We start from the raw sequence: 15,381 nt of genomic DNA, 5'->3' as shown, positions 1-15,381 counted from the left end.
TTTGAGAGTCGACAGTCTCAGTCTGGAGGGGGTTTTTATTCTCCCTTGACAAGGCGTCATCGACGTCAGAGACACTCGAAGCCTCTCCCTTGGATTCCTTCTTGGTTCCCGAACGCCTGGTCCAGAGAACGACCTGTCCGTTGTTCCTCTATAACATCCGCCGTTGGCCCTCACCCTTTGTCCAGGTTCCTCTCCTGGCCTTTCTGCCCCAGCTCCCTCACTTACTCCAAGCTTCGGGCTTTGGTGTTTGTGTTCCCCAGCATAGCACTGCTCCCTTGCGTCTGCTTCTCTCACTCGACCTCCCTCCCTGCCTGGGTCTCACTGACAAACATCACACAATAAGAAAAAAGGCTGCCGCCTCGTTGACGACCGACAGCCACACACAGACACTTGGTGCGGGTGACTCGATCTCTACCTCAATAGCGCCATTGTCAAACTCGACCAAAGAAACGCCATGTTGCCGCCCAAATTTGGAAATGCGCGGTACCCCACGGAGCGCCGAGCCAGCTTGAGATACGACGCAAGCCTAGTGGGCATGCGATACGAGAAGACTGTCCCGGCAGAGCCTCCGATCCCAATCATCTCGCGGAATCCCACCCGGCCCTCGCGTCGGCCTTCATCCTCGTCGGCCTCGTCCCACAGCTCCTTCCACAGCTCCTACCACCGTCCTGTGGTTGTTCCGCCTCCGGGCAGCATCGCTCCGCCGACCGAGGAGCACCCGGCTCTGCGAGGCACGGCTTCATCTTCACCGTCTCCCCGGACGTCCCCCGTCTCGGCATCGGAGGAGTGGAAGCGGGACTCGGGAGTTGCCAGGGCTAATTCCACCTCGACCATCCACGAAGAGGAGGACGAGGACGACTTTGCGGACTCGCTGTGCGAGCAGGCTTGCGGTAGCATCGCTGTGGTGCCATATTCAGTCTCGTCTTTGGCGGCGTCGGTTGTGTCGCGGCCCAGTACGACGGTGCGGCACATGGATGATCCATTCGTGGACCAGAATAGCATCACCGCTCCTCTAGAATCGGTGTCCAGCGCCGCATCGTCTGTCGTGTCCAACGCTGGCTGCACCACGCCGCCTCCTCCACCGCCGGCGTCCCACTCGCATCCTGCAACACCCACTCGGGCCAGCAGGGCTCTACCTATCCCCATTTCCTTCTCCAAGTCAGCCAAAATCCCTTCTTCCCCGTCGTGCCCTGCTCCAGCTGCTACCTCGAGCTCCTATCCTCCTGCTCCCCCCCCTCCTTCGACTTCATCCTCACCGCGATCTTCTTTTTCCACTTCTCCCCGCAAATTCGTTAAGAGCCTCAGTTTGCGGTCAGGGCAGCGTCTTGGCAAGAAGAGCCTATCACAGATGCTCAGCACACCAATGCAGCCCCTGTGGCGGGGCTCCTCCACTCCGGCCTCCAGCACCTCCAGCGACTCCAGCACCCCGACCGGCACCACCACGTCCACCGCCGCCGCTGCCCCTGGCACTACGGCCAGCGCTACCGCCAACGCTACAGCCACTGCTACCGCTATGGCTGGGCCCAAGCAGGCGCCATCGTGGTCCCCCAAGGGCTCTTCCCGTTTTTGGCACAGATCCCGGTCCTCCACTAATAGCACTACCACCTCGGCGGGGACCATTTCATCTGATTGCGATCTCCCCTTCCTCCCCCTCGACGTCTCCATCCCCTGTGATAGTCTTCTTGATGATGGCTTCATGAACTCTGTCACCTTCTCCAACCGCGGTAGCATCATGTTTGGTGCTCAGGATATTATCGCCCTCGACGGCGCTGCCGACCAAGACAACAAGTCACTTGATCCCTCCCCCGCGACCACAAAAACTGCTATCGACAACGATGGACGCGCCACTCCCACAACACCAACCGCTCCCTCCCTCACTTCTCCCACAACGCCGACTCGGGTTGCCACTCCTACGACGCCCGTGTCGCAGTCTCTTCCTCGACCCAGCGACGAGTCCAACGACATGAATAAATCGGATAGGAGGGGTTCCCCTCAGGGCCAGATGTCGCCCCCCGACATTCGCGTCTTGGCCGCCGACGTGGAGAAGGAATCTCAAAAGGTGAGATCGCTCTATACTGTTGGCGATGGTTCCCGCGGTGAGCCCGGCAAGAGGCGCTCGTACTGCGAGCGTCTCGAACCGACTCCCGAGGTCCCGTCCGAGGAGAATGAACTTGACCCGTATGGTTTTCCTTTGACGTCCCAACTTTATTCATCTCGGACTGTAGCAATGCTAACTCGCCTCCCCATTGTGTAGTGTTCGCGGTCGCCTTTCTCCAGCCTGGCAAATGCCCGCGTCTGGAAGTACTTTTTCCCCGCGCTTTGAGACGCCCGGTGGACTCGAGGATTGGGATGATCTTGAGGGCGCCCACGTTGACCGATACGGATTCATTACTGTGCCGCCACCAAGAATCGGCACCCCGACAGAGACCAGATCTGCATCCGGCTCGCCTAGAAGACGTAACGTGTTGATGAAGCGAGATGCATATGGTATATCGTCAACACTCAGCGGTCGGCGTACCCCAACGAGGAAGGTCTCTGCCAGGTCGCTGAACACACAGACATCTGAACTATCGCTGTCAACGTCGCTTCGGTCGTCCCGATCCGTCATTCGCCAGGCCAGCAACCTGTTGCCCCATAACCGCGACAGGCGATGGATGGACGAAGCGGGGGATATGCTCAACCAAGCGCCAAGCCTCCAAGATATTGTCGACGAGATTCAGGCCGAGAAGTTGACGGAGGTGATGAAGCGTAAGGAATGGGAGAGGTCAGAAAAGTGGAGGAAAATGGCCAAGGTCGTCCGCAAAGGCAGCGAAGGCCAAGGCATGGAGTTTGAGTTTGACTCCAAGAACCCGAAACTCATCGAGAGAACGTGGAAGGGTATCCCCGATCGATGGCGGGGAGCGGCGTGGTGGTCCTTCATGGCTACCAGCGCCAGGGAGCACCAGGATTCGACCGCAGAGGATCGGATCGTGGCCGAGTTTCATCGGTTACAGCTACGGAGCTCGCCGGACGATGTCCAGATTGACCTGGACGTGCCTCGGACAATCAGCCGCCATATCATGTTTCGACGGCGTTACCGAGGCGGTCAACGACTGCTATTTCGTGTCCTTCACGCCATCTCGATATATTTCCCCGAGACGGGCTACGTACAGGGCATGGCATCGCTGGCGGCGACGCTGCTGTGCTACTTTGATGAGGAGAAGTGCTTTGTCATGCTGGTGCGAATGTGGCAGCTGCGTGGACTTGCACGTCTCTACCGCCCTGGCTTTGAGGAGCTCATGGCTGCGATGAGCGACTTCAGTACCAACTGGCTTAACAAAGAAGTCGCAAGTAAGCTGGTGAGTAGAGTCTATTGCTCCTTGATGACGCCGTTGGCCGGCGCTAACGATTTCAGGTCGAGCTCTGCATCGATACCACGGCATACGGTACGCGCTGGTACCTTACTCTATTTAACCTTTCCGTCCCTTTCCCAGCGCAGCTACGAGTATGGGATGTCTTTCTCCTATTGGGCGACGACACGTCTGCATCAAGCGACTCGACGGTGCCCCGAAAGGCCGGAACCAATCCTCCCTCATCAGGTGAATACGATGTCTTGCATGCTACAAGTGCGGCATTGGCTCAAGCCTTGCGGGAGGTTCTGCTAGACGCGGAATTCGAGAACGCCATGAAAGCGTTGACGTCATCTATACCCATCAAGGATGAAGACTTGCTCATGAAAGTGGTCAAGGCGGAATACAAACAACACCACGGCAAAAAGAAGGCGTAGCTAGCCTTGCTGCCATGACTCTGGTCCAACGAGGACTCTCTCCTTTGTCATAAACCTTCTTCCCTTTGTTCTTTGAGCTTTATCCCCTTTGTAATTTGCACGGAGCGGTGTCACGATACCCAGCAGGGTGCTTTTTTGTCTGCTTTGCGAGCCGCTCGATACCCCTCCTCAAGCTCCGGCCTCTGAGGAACCACATGCCTAGACGAGGCCCAACCTTTCCTTTGTACGCTGGTCCATGGCATATGAGACGTCATGGATACAGAAAAAGAAGGAGTTATCTGTTTTGGTGGTCGATAGCGTTTGGAGCCATGGAAGCTAATTCTATATACCCCCTCCTGGCACTGCTTTGCTTTGATGTCTGCTTTGAGGGTTATGAGGCTTGGGATGGGATAGGATGGGATCGTATGCTACGGGATGGGATGATACATGGACACGCCGACAGGTGCATCAATGCACGTCGGAAAGAATTGAGGAAATGCATGGTCAATTGGGGAAGAAGAGTGAGGGGCGAAGTCAGAGGTTGCGAAACGAGATACGAGGAAGGATAAAGAGCGATGGCGGGCTGGAGCTTGATGTACGCCCAGCGCCTGTCTCTTCTGTCCTATTGGAGTAAATACAGCACAAAACAGCCATGAGCCATTGGAACTGTGGCTTGTCTCATCATGTTGTCTCATCATATCATCCATTGTCATGCTCATCGTCTGCTTTGGTGACATGGCTCCTCAGCCTTTTCTGCAACCCGGTAGCATCGACCAAGGGAATCGACTCGAGGCGAGGGCGCCAATCTGCGATGCATCCATTGCACGCGCATTAACACGCTCGCTAATCAACAATAACAATAACAAAGCTGCAAGCCCACGCTCCCTTTTGGCTAGGATGCATGCAAAAGCCCGAAGCGAGAAGGGGGATGGAGGGGGGTAGAGGGAAAAGAGTCTGTGCTCTCTCCCGCCCACCCATCTCTTTTGTCTTGTCTTGTCTTGTCTTGTCTTGTCGTACCTTGCCTTCGCTTACATGCCGTGACGATTACCTCTTTTGGTCTTTACCTCCGAGGCGCGTCCCGGGGCCGGGGCCGGGTCCGGGGAACACGGAGCCCAACAGGTCGGAAGCGGGCTCGGCGAAGTGGGGGTGTCAGGTGAAGAAGTACCTATATTGAGGCTGCTTTATGACAATTTACATATCGCTCCTTTTTGCCCTTCTTCTCTCTCCGTGATTCCAATCCTTGGTCTTTCTCCCCTGTCATCATTTTTTCTGTTGAGGAGCCGACATACTCTTTAAAGCTCAACTCCCGAAAGAGGGGGTGTGTAAGAGAGATACCAGCATATGCAATGCAACGGCTTGGCGATGGACGATGGGGGGCGATATGTGACCAAAAAACACACAACACATGCAGATTGAGAAGAAGAAGGGTTGAAGAAAGAAAAGAAAAAAAGGACCTGCGGGAATGACGATAACTGAAATATGCAATAGTTGAGCTGTGTTATAGCAGAAAAAATGCCACTTTTCTTTTCTTTTTCGGTCGTTCCCAGCCCGCCACTTTTTTCGTGACTCACCCCTTTGTATCAGATCATCACCTCATCCATGGGATCTCAATCGCATCGAATCGCTCATCCCACGCGTATTTAGCTCGCCTACGCAAGCCACCAGGTTCTCTCTCCTCGGCCCAAACTGAAAATGGGGGCTAAGAAGACAAAAAGGTAAAAACAGGGTCTGAAACACCTCTGCTCGCTTCAGGTGCATGTGTGTGTATCTGTGTGGCTTTCCTGCTAGGGTCCCTTTTCGGGGAGGGCTGAGGAAGCGTGGCTGGGCTTCTTTCGTATTCTTTTCCATCGTGTGGTTGCAGTTACAAGAAGTGGCATCTAGATTTCAGGCCTAGCTCCAATCCTCACCCAAATGCTTTTGACTTTTCCCCTGATTACGAATTTGTGGCTTCTCTTGCAGGAACAGAGGAACTACCGACCACCACTAGAAGTGCTCGGCAGTCGTTGAATCCGATAAGCTTCGGCCCATGGGCTTCCATCTTACTTGGTTAGTCCAGACAAAGAGCATCACCAGCTCGCTTAGCTCTCGTGCTCACACCTAGGGGCTTTAACGTGTCCCGTCGACGGACTATGTTGGTTAGTGGCCATCCAACATCAAGCAAGACCCAAACCATCGTAAATATACGCCTTGAATACTGTCATGCATTCCTCGAAGCCGCGAAACTTCATCTTCCTGCCCGGGTCATCCCCGCAGGGTATCTATAGTGTCCGTATGATCCATAGTCGTCATCCCCTTCTTCCATGTCCTTTTCGAGCCCAAGCAGGCCAAGCTCCATGCACCAAACAATATGCGTACAATCCCAATCAAGACTCCTTCCTCCACCATGTTGATATGGATCCATGCTGAGAACTCCGCTTCCTTCGAGTCCGCCCATTCTTTAACCTGCCTTGTTTTTCCTTGGCCTTCCTGTTCCTGTCCTATCCTTTCCTTTCTTTCCTACCAGAGTCATACCAATAGAAAGATGCAATTAAAACATGTAGTTCCTAGAGTTGCGCCTTGAACCTCTAGCAGTAATAAAACAGAGCCAACAAACAACCCATTGTTTGAGCTCGGAATCGAATTTTGATAGTAGTAATCGTGGTGATAACGGGGGGCGGGATTGTTTGCCCAACTGTAGTTAAGCAGCATCTTGTCCACGACTCATGGTGGTCTGGAATGCTGCTCTTCATTCCAGTCGTGGTGGATCCCAGGTGCGTTGCCCAGCCGAGGCAAGCACAACTCTCCCAGTGTCGTGAATAATTTTGATAATCTCGTTATTGAACGTCGAGTAAATATCCATCGAGAATGATCGACTTCATCTGCGAAAAAAGCGATATTGGCGCGTGGCGCGCAAGCGTGAGGGTCGATCGACAGGGACGCGCCAAAAGGAAATTAATCAATCACCCTTGCGCTCCTTCGCCCTCCCCTGTGCCTTCACGCCTCGACATTCCCTCAGCACCAGTCTGCGGCTTTGTTTCAACCGGAGACGCTTGCTGATGCCCACGTTCGACCTCCTCCACCGGACGAGGAGGTACGCCCGAGTGTTGTGACAGTGGTCGGGGCTCCTCCGAGAGCAGAGACGATACCGATTGCTTTTGAGATTCGCTGCGTTCGCTTCCCACTCGCTCTTGTGAGGGCCCCGGTGAGCTACGTATCGGCGACATTCGGCGGAGCGGTCCTCCAAAGCTCTCTCTTCGTGATCGTCCTGGACCTGCGGTTCGAAACGGCGAAATGTCGCTTCTTTGCCGTGTATGCCCCCGTCTTCCTCCCCTAGATGTCGGATTGACAAAGCTGCTCTGAGAAAAGGGGTGCGGCGGGGATCGAAGTCGTTGCTCGATACGGGTGGGAGATGGAGCAGGTTGGTGCTGCCCCGTTGCCTTGCGCTTTCTGGGAGTCTCCCCTATGGTCACAGAAGCTGCGTTAGTCTACAGAGAATCTTGCTTCCTCTTAGGCTTTGACGAACCGGAAGGGCTTCCGGGTCGGTTCGAGCCGCCGCTGGCTTGCGATGTCGGCGGTTGCCAGTGATGGAAGTATATCGAGGGGCTCGACTGAGACTCGTGCTGCTGCTGCTGTTGTTGTTGAGCTTGGTGCATGTGCGGATGCGAGTGCATCCCGGGAGGAGGACCATGCGTGGGCTGAGGAATGTTTGTGTTGAGGCTCGGCAGTGCCCCCATGGGCCTTCCTATGGCACCGCTCACCGTCTGGCCTCTCTGCCTCGTTGGTGACCCTGGGTACGCATATCCAGTGGCCGGTGGTGCCGGGGCGGGAGGGAGACCATGATGCTGTGCGTGAGCCTGCTGTGCCTGTGCGTGCGCCTGGGATTCTCGCTGGTGCTCAGGAGAAACGGGCCACCCAGCAGGCATTATCTGAGCCCTAGGGACTTGCGAGGGTGGCATAAACTGCTGAGCCCACTCTAGAGCAGCCTGTGGCATAATACCTCCGCTGGCCATCCCAGTAAAGACGAGGGGGACCATTGGTGGAGGGATGCCGCCCGAGAGAGAGGTCCTCAACATGTCCATCTCGACTTTTCGTTGCTCCAGACGCAGACTCTCTTGCCTCGTCCGCTCCTCCTCTTGCCTTCTCTTGTCCTCCTCAGCTCTCGCCTGCAGCCAATGCTTCATAGACTCCTCAGCTCCTTGCCATTGCTGAGGCGGAGCAGGTAGCTGGCCCCAGCTATCCCTCTGCTGGTGACTTGGAGGAACCAGCGCGGGAGGTGGCGGGGGTGGTGGAGGAGGTGCATGATGCGCAGGCGGAGGAGCAACACCGGCTGGAGGCTGCTGAGGAGGAAGAGTCATGGCCGCCGGGGGAGGCAGGCCACGGTGAGGAGCCGACATGGGCTGGGATGGTGGGCTGTGGCTCCGGTGAGCGACCGGCAAGGACTTGGTTGCTGGCTCTTGATATATCAAGGGGGGAGAAGGTCGAGAGGTTGATGGCGGAGTCGGCAGGTCATGGACGGACTTGTAGCCGTAGGTTGGTGGCTGCTTGACGGTAAGCATCGTTGTGTGGCAGCTGGGCTACGCCAGTGGGGGCATGTGTGCGTGCGTGGGCGTTTCGGAGGCTGGGACTATGTTGCTATTGACTTTTGCAAAGGGGATGCAGAAGTCAAAATGACACAGCTGAGGCCGGAAACATTGGTGAGAGGGGGGGGGGAGAAGACGAAAGAAGGATGAGCCGAGGGGAGGGACGGAGGGAGTTTTGTGTTGGTGTTGCTGAAGCGGAGAGGGCCGATATAAAGAAGAAGAAAGAGAAACAAAACAAGGTACGATGGAAATAATGGGGAAACAATGGAAAAGAGGACAAGAGTAAAAAGAAGGAGGGCATACGATGTGGATGCGGATGCACGCTTTGTATAAGGCGGCCGAGATGGCGATGGCGGCGGCGGGCAGGGCAGCGGGCGGCGAGCTGGAGATGGCGGCCAGCTTCAGAACTGTGGTGGCGGTCGAAACAGGCGGGGCGGATGAAACCAGTTGACAAGGGCCAAGCTCATTTGGAACCGGTCATGGATGGTTCTTCCACATGGCACACATGGGGGGCACGCGCAGAAAGAAACAGAAAGCCAATGCTGATGCTGCCAATGGATGGATGTTGGTGGTGGAGGGGGGGCCCCAGAGGAAGAGACGGACTCAGAAGAGGCTCCAGCCAACGCCAATAGGTGGAGTCGACAACAGACGGGAACAACAAGCCAGAGAAGGAAAGTCCCGGACAAGGAAGGACTGGACTGATGAGCAGCGACTCGGGCTCTCGAGACAGAGCCAGCTCCAACTGCAGCTGAGAAGAAATCGAAGAGAAGACCAGAAGGAGAGAATGACAACCCAGATAGGTACCTAGGCAAGACCACGACGGACGGATACCTTACACGGGCTGCCAACACGGACACGGACGCAGGTACCAGCCGGCGTAATATGTTAGTCGGTCCTGTGTTAACCAACAGACAGTCTGTGTGGTTGTCGATGGTTTGAGAAACCCGTCCAGAACTGTCCTTGCAATAGAAAGGAATGACAAGCTGGGGACCGGACCTCCTCAACAATGCAATGCAGCCCAGGCCTAGGATCTGGCTCGTCTGGCTCGTCCAGAAACCGGCCTTTCCACTGACAACTCTGTCGCGACGGGGACGAGGGTAGCTCGCAAGCTTACAGAAGATCAGGGAGCTAGGGGACAAGGACAACGGCTCAGGAACGGAAGGAACGAATGGGGATGAAGATCGAGGTGGAGGGAGGGAGGGAGGATGAGAGGATGAGGAGGATGATCTTCAGTCCACGATGGATGAGAGGGAAGGGAAGAGGGAAAAAAGAGGGCTGAGCGAAGGTGAGGATCAGAGTAGGTGGAGAGAGGTGGTGGAAAGAGAATGGAGCACACCCGTACACGCACACTCCCACACACGCCCACCACCCGCTTATACGCACATCATCAAGCGCCGGCCGCCGAAACGTCTCGTCTCTGGCGTATCCTCCTCCGACCTGCGTCTCGGCTTACTCGCTCGCTGGCTGGCGGGCTGGCTGGCTGGATTCGCAATCAAAGAGATTTCCGGAGCTTTCGAATGGGGAGAAAGCCTTGGTGAAAGCCCTCCCCGGCAAACCAGGGGATGAGACCGGGGAGGGTCAGTCTAAGAGGGTCGAAAGCCAGAGCCAAGGGCTCTCGAACAAGATGGCCTTGACAGCCAGCCAGCGGCCAATGGGCCAAAACGCCAGCAATTACAACCCGGCCACACCCATCAACGACAATCAGGGCAAGGTCCGAGGCGGAAATCGTGCCAGTGTGGAGAAGCGAGCGAGCCTGGATTATTTTACTAAAGCAAGGCCAGGCAAGGTTACCTTGGAGGTTTGGGATAGAAGCGTGTATCAGAAAGAGATTGACAGATTAGGCACATGGTAGGGACTTGGCTTGGTGTCGGCCACAGAGCACTCTCTGGGATGAGGATGGGGACGGCGACTGGGACAGGGGTCAAGGCCGGTGGTGGCAGTGGGTGGCAGAACAGCAGGGAAAAGTGGCTGAAGCGACTCTTGGAGCTGAGGTAGGAGTAAGAGCCCAGTTCGGTTGCCAGAGTCAAGTGTGGATGGGTTTTAGAACTCGGAGAGCCAACAACAAGGCATGTGGGACGGACGAGGGTAGGGATGGATGAATGGATCAAGTGGAGGGGCATCGGGAGCCAGGGAGGGGCGTGCACCATCGACCTTGCGTAGGAGTGTGTGAAGCGGAGCGAGAGCTTGAACAAGTTGCCTGGCCCATCTCCCATGTTCCAATGGGTGCATGTAAGTGAAGCTGCTGGGTCAGCATCCGTAGGTATTCGTTCATCGAGGCTAGATTGAGTAACTACTTCGTCCAGTCTTGTGTTGGTGCGGCTCAGGAGTTGACATTAAAAGAGATGGGCAAAAGTAAAACCAGACAGGTGAGACGGGATGGCTGCACAACCTGTCTCTTGTTAAGCTTTCGTTCGTGCTTAGCCCTGCCTACCTTGCAGCTCTCGAGAGCAAAAGGCCATGAGGTAGAGGGCCATGAGGCAAAACCCTATTGCGAGCACCTTTGTCCAGCTAGGCACTCTTCCCGTCTCGAGTTAACTCGTAGCGGGAGTGTGAGACAGGTTGCAAGCACCTCCGGTAGATGAGCGGCAATTCAGAAAATCGTCAATGGCGTCGTTGCTCGTAAACATGGAGGGCTGAAAAAAGCCCCGTCGGTGCCTAGGATTTCGATCCAGTGCAGCAGATAGATGACCGTTCTGGCGTATGACGGACGATTTGCGAGCATTTGGTTGGGTCAAAGTGTTCTGGTTGTGTCGGGTTGGGTGCCTCAGCGGCCACGTTTTCCCCGTCTGTTTCTCGTATTAACCTGCCGTTGGTCAGTTGCGGGTTTTCTTTTTCTCTTCTCGAATCCAAGCTCTGCAAGGGTTTTGTCAAAGTTGCCCAACCAGTCCGGGGTGCTGGTGATGTTGGCGATTTAAACTGAGTTGAGCAGGACCATGTTTGGCTCGTGGAGGGCGCCAGCTAGCAGTGCGGTTGCATAGCATACCCATTTTGGATGCCGGCCAACCATACATAACTATGAAGCCATTAATACGGTACAGCATCTCCAAGGGAGGGAGGGAGGTGAGAATTTGGGTCCCAAGAAGAAGCTCGACCAGTTCGTGTTGTGCCATGTACTACAAGGATTGGGCACGACTTTAATCGAGGCACGGGAAGTGGGCAAGTGATGGATCTCAGCAAGTGGCCCAAGAGCGGGCTGCGAGAGACGGTTCCACCAAGCGCGCTTCCCATCGTGGGTTAGTAGCCGGGTTTAAGCTGCTTGTGGAGATGCGGAAGAGGGAGGGGCGTGCGAGTCTGCGCCTGTGTCTCTCTGTGCCAGGGCCTGTGGCTGTGGTCTATTGTTTCGGGTGCGACGGGGGTCCATGACAGAAGAGAAATTGGGCCAGACGAGCGGGAATATGAAGTTGAAGCCATCGTGAAATGACGTTTTCCAGTCTTCGGTCTGGGTTCTGGCTCTTGGAGATGGTACCTACCTACCTATACAAGAAGACGTGGCTGAGGCCCTTCCCTTCGTGCCTGCCTACCCAGGTAGGTGCCTCGTCTGGCAGGTGCCGTCGGCATACTGCTTCGATCCGTTCTTCCTTCCTCTGCACCACCTCTACCAGCTTACCCAGGTAGGTACCTACCTAGGTTATGAGCAACTTTCCTCAGCCGCCCTTTCCGTCCAACGGTGGCGCCTGGGATGGAAGCCAAGGTATCCATCCATTGAGAAATCCATCAGCCTCGTTGTTGTTTTGCTCTCTTCATCTCTTGGCATCATTAACCGAGTCTCCGCCACGCTCTCACACCTCTCTACTCGGTGTAGGTATGTTGGCAAATCCACCTACGGAGCTCAGCTTGGCGACTTACACCAGCAACGGCCTCACACCTCACGTCAGAGTCGATCAGGCACCCAGGACAGGCAATCGCCAATCGACAGCCTTCAACATTGTCGACTCATGGCCCTTGACTAGGGAAAAGTCTATTCACGGACCACTGGGAACGGCGACGGTGCGACTTCTGTCTGGTGAATCTCGAGTGGCAACATCATCCATCGTCATCCCCAACGGTCAAGCGCTTGCAGATCCCTTTTGGCTCTCCCGCTTGCCCTTTTGTGCCCTCAATTCCTCGGGGCAGCCTGGTCTGGCCACCTGGCTAGTCAGCTTCACCTCCATTCTCGATTAATGATGCCTAGGTTGGTCATGATGCATTGGCCGAGAAGCTGCCTCTTCATGTGGCCATCTAGCGCAGTCAGAGACAAGCTCTAGACGGCGGAGAGCAATCCAGATTCGCCAGCCACCGTCACCATCGCCAGGATGCTCTCGAGCGATGGGCGGGACCTTACCCAAGTTGATCGCTGAACCTACCGCCACACAGCCACAGGCGCCATGTCCGTCTAGAGCACGATGGAGCATGGCGCTCTAAGTGGTGCTCTCTGGGCCCCGCGAAGGCCATCCGTTCATTTACATACCTGGTAGAGAACGTCCTATCGCCTGTGATCACAACCACAACAAAGAGACAACCCAACAACAACAGCTTGGGATTTCTCCCACGCCGTCGATTTGTGGATGAGAAAGGCCGCTAACAACCCTCACCATCCCTCCAAATCTCCCTGCTTCATTCTTTGCAAATGAAGCATCCAAACCTGTCTGACCTGACGGCCGTCGCCCACATCTCGTCATCTCTTCATGTTGACTTTGAACCCTTGTCATCGTCATCACAGGGCAAAGATGAGCAAGGTCAGTGGCGCCCCACTCTCAGACCCCACCCTCTCTAAACGGTTACCGCCCCTCTTGCGCCGTTAGAATTCGCCGGCTGCCGGGAGTGCGCCACGATCCAGGTCAAGGTTAGAGTCGCGGGGCGGACGACGATCAACAGGGCCTCGATTTGCTCGAGGATGATTTGATGTGCCTCTTTCATCAGCCCCAAGACCGAATCTCGTCGGAAATGGCGCCCCCTCGAGCCCACGTTGGACCATCGGCAAGGATGATCAATCTGTGCAGTATCCGTATTACACAGGGTCCCATCGGCCAGTGAACTTGGACCGTCCAGATCAGACAAGGCGCCACAGCACCGATGGGTACGATCGTCCGGAGAAAATCAGACGACTGGATGTCTTGAATATCGACGCAGGCTCTTGGTCTTGTCTGTTTCGTCCAGAGACAGCAGGGGTTCGTTCTCGTCAAATCCATTTGCCCTGGCTGCTGTTGGGAGTCGAGTCACAGTCTGTGACGACGTGGTCGTCACTATTCAAGGCCAACATTCCAGGGATGGAGATCCTCATGCTTGCGCTCGCGGCCACTACCGGTTATGTCTTGGGACACTGGAGAGCCGGGGCAAATGCAACGCTGAGTGATGCATCGGCGGGTGCATATCCTGTCGACTCAAGCAGGGTTCCTGGCATCGAAAGCGTGAGGGTGCAGGCTCCAGCATCAAAACCTGACGAAACTACGGAGTGGGAAGCAATACGATATCTTGGGTGCCGGTTCCGGACGAACACTCAGAGGCTTCATAGCCTTTTGCAGTTACACCAAGACCTCAAAAGCTTTGATAATACCACTCAGTGTATCACCGTGTTACAATAGCCTCTTACGTCCAAACGTCAACTCCTCTAGCTTCCTCCAAGAACAGGTGGTACAGGGAATATGTACTGTATCCGGCCATCCAATTCATGCCAGGTAAGTAAGTATCCAATACTGAAGCTGACTGTTTTGCTTACCACGGCTGGTAATCAGTACGAGGCGAATGGAGCTCGTGACCAAGCTCCCTACCTGGGTCGCATGGGCGCCCGTTTGAGCCTCTGGCGGAAATCGGCATGTCAATTTGGGTATACCCAGCGCTTGAAGAACCCTTGTCGCCATCGTTGTGACCATCGTCATGGTGCGTCGGCACACTTACCGTGGCTAAGAGATGAAGGATTCGCTTCCTTTTAATGTTCTCTATTTCCGAGCCGTGGAATTTATCCGCAGATGAGCGCACGGTCCATGATGCTTCACGGCACAGCGTGGAAGCGTTCGGTGTAAGTGAGGCTCCAGACGCTGCGAACTTGGCTACCTGGCTAACGAGGCTCGAGGGCGACAGGCTTGGTCAACAACCGAAATCATTCTGTGATATCTGGTTGACGCAGCAGCGCTGGGGTTCTCTTCGGATCACCAGACCAGGCCAGGCTCACGACGACTGTAATTACAGCGGACTGAATTCCATGCCGGAGGTGCTCTTATGGTGTGCAGCCGCAAGCCTCGGGGCGTGTGCATGGGGCAGCACCAGTCAGAGAAGGCCATGGAGGCTACCAATCAGCGAGATCAGAACCAGCCTCTCTTCCAGCTCTGCAAAGCCACAGATGCACCCAACCCTGGATAGCGGCCAGCTAAGGACCAGGGGTCCCGGCGTTGCCAGAGCTTGGGCAGCCAATCAAAGGCTGAACAGGCAGGTCTGGTCCGAGACGCACCTGCCGGTTGGAAGCCCCTTGTCAAAACAGGACATCTGAAACACGATGCCACCCCCCTCCTTCCCCTCGTGGGCGTTGCTTCTTTTGGTGCAAAGGTGGGTTGATGCCCATGCTTTCTTTGTGCCTCTCTTCTTTCCTTCATCCATGCTCCATGTCAAGGATGGCATCTGTATCCGTCCACGAGCGTGGATGCTTTCTTTTTCTCGTTCTCGCCTGTTTTCTTTTTCATTTGCTTTGATTCCTCCTGCCATCCATTCATTCATTCTCCTCTTGTTGCGCCTCCCCCACTTTGTCACTCCTACTTTCGTCCCAGCCCCATGCTTGCATAGAATCCTGGATTCAGACGAACCACAAGGAAACGGCACACGCCAAATCCCACCGAGTTCCCACTCTTGGTCTTCAGCTCAGCTCTTTTAGCTTCTCGGTTTCGCCTTTGGTTGGTCTCGTTGCAACCGTTTGCACGCAACCGATCCCAGGCAGCTGCAGGACATTAATGCCCTAGGGCACGCACTTGGGAGGGGGGGCGAAGGCGGCACGATACAACGGGGAACTCGTTCGTCACACTACCACATACGTATGTAGTAGCCTCATCCCGAACGAGAGCTTCCCGGCCGCAATTCGCAACCCTCGTCCGCCGTCGTCAGATGCGCTGA

The 15,381-nt window shown here is 55.5% G+C and overlaps 2 protein-coding genes across 2 annotated transcripts; one reads left to right on the top strand and one right to left on the bottom strand.

Annotated features, from left to right (window-relative positions):
* Nucleotides 1-454: 454 nt before the first annotated feature.
* LRP88_10303 (TBC domain-containing protein) lies at nt 455-3,766 on the top strand (the record flags this gene model as incomplete). The annotated part of the gene is made up of 3 exons (XM_083246767.1): nt 455-2,178; nt 2,255-3,338; nt 3,395-3,766. The coding sequence occupies 3 exons, from the start codon at nt 455-457 to the stop codon at nt 3,764-3,766; spliced, it is 3,180 nt and encodes a 1,059-aa protein (XP_083097880.1).
* Nucleotides 3,767-7,209: 3,443 nt separating this feature from the next.
* On the bottom strand, nt 7,210-8,118 carry LRP88_10302 (uncharacterized protein; the record flags this gene model as incomplete). The annotated part of the gene is made up of 1 exon (XM_083246766.1): nt 7,210-8,118. The coding sequence occupies one exon, from the start codon at nt 8,116-8,118 to the stop codon at nt 7,210-7,212; it is 909 nt and encodes a 302-aa protein (XP_083097879.1).
* Between the last annotated feature and the right edge of the window lie 7,263 nt (nt 8,119-15,381).

The sequence above is a fragment of the Fusarium phalaenopsidis genome (assembly GCF_050370095.1).
Source record: "Fusarium phalaenopsidis strain FUZ10S chromosome Unknown contig_32304, whole genome shotgun sequence".
NCBI lineage: Eukaryota > Fungi > Ascomycota > Sordariomycetes > Hypocreales > Nectriaceae > Fusarium > Fusarium phalaenopsidis.
This window is presented reverse-complemented; position numbering and strand designations above follow the sequence as displayed.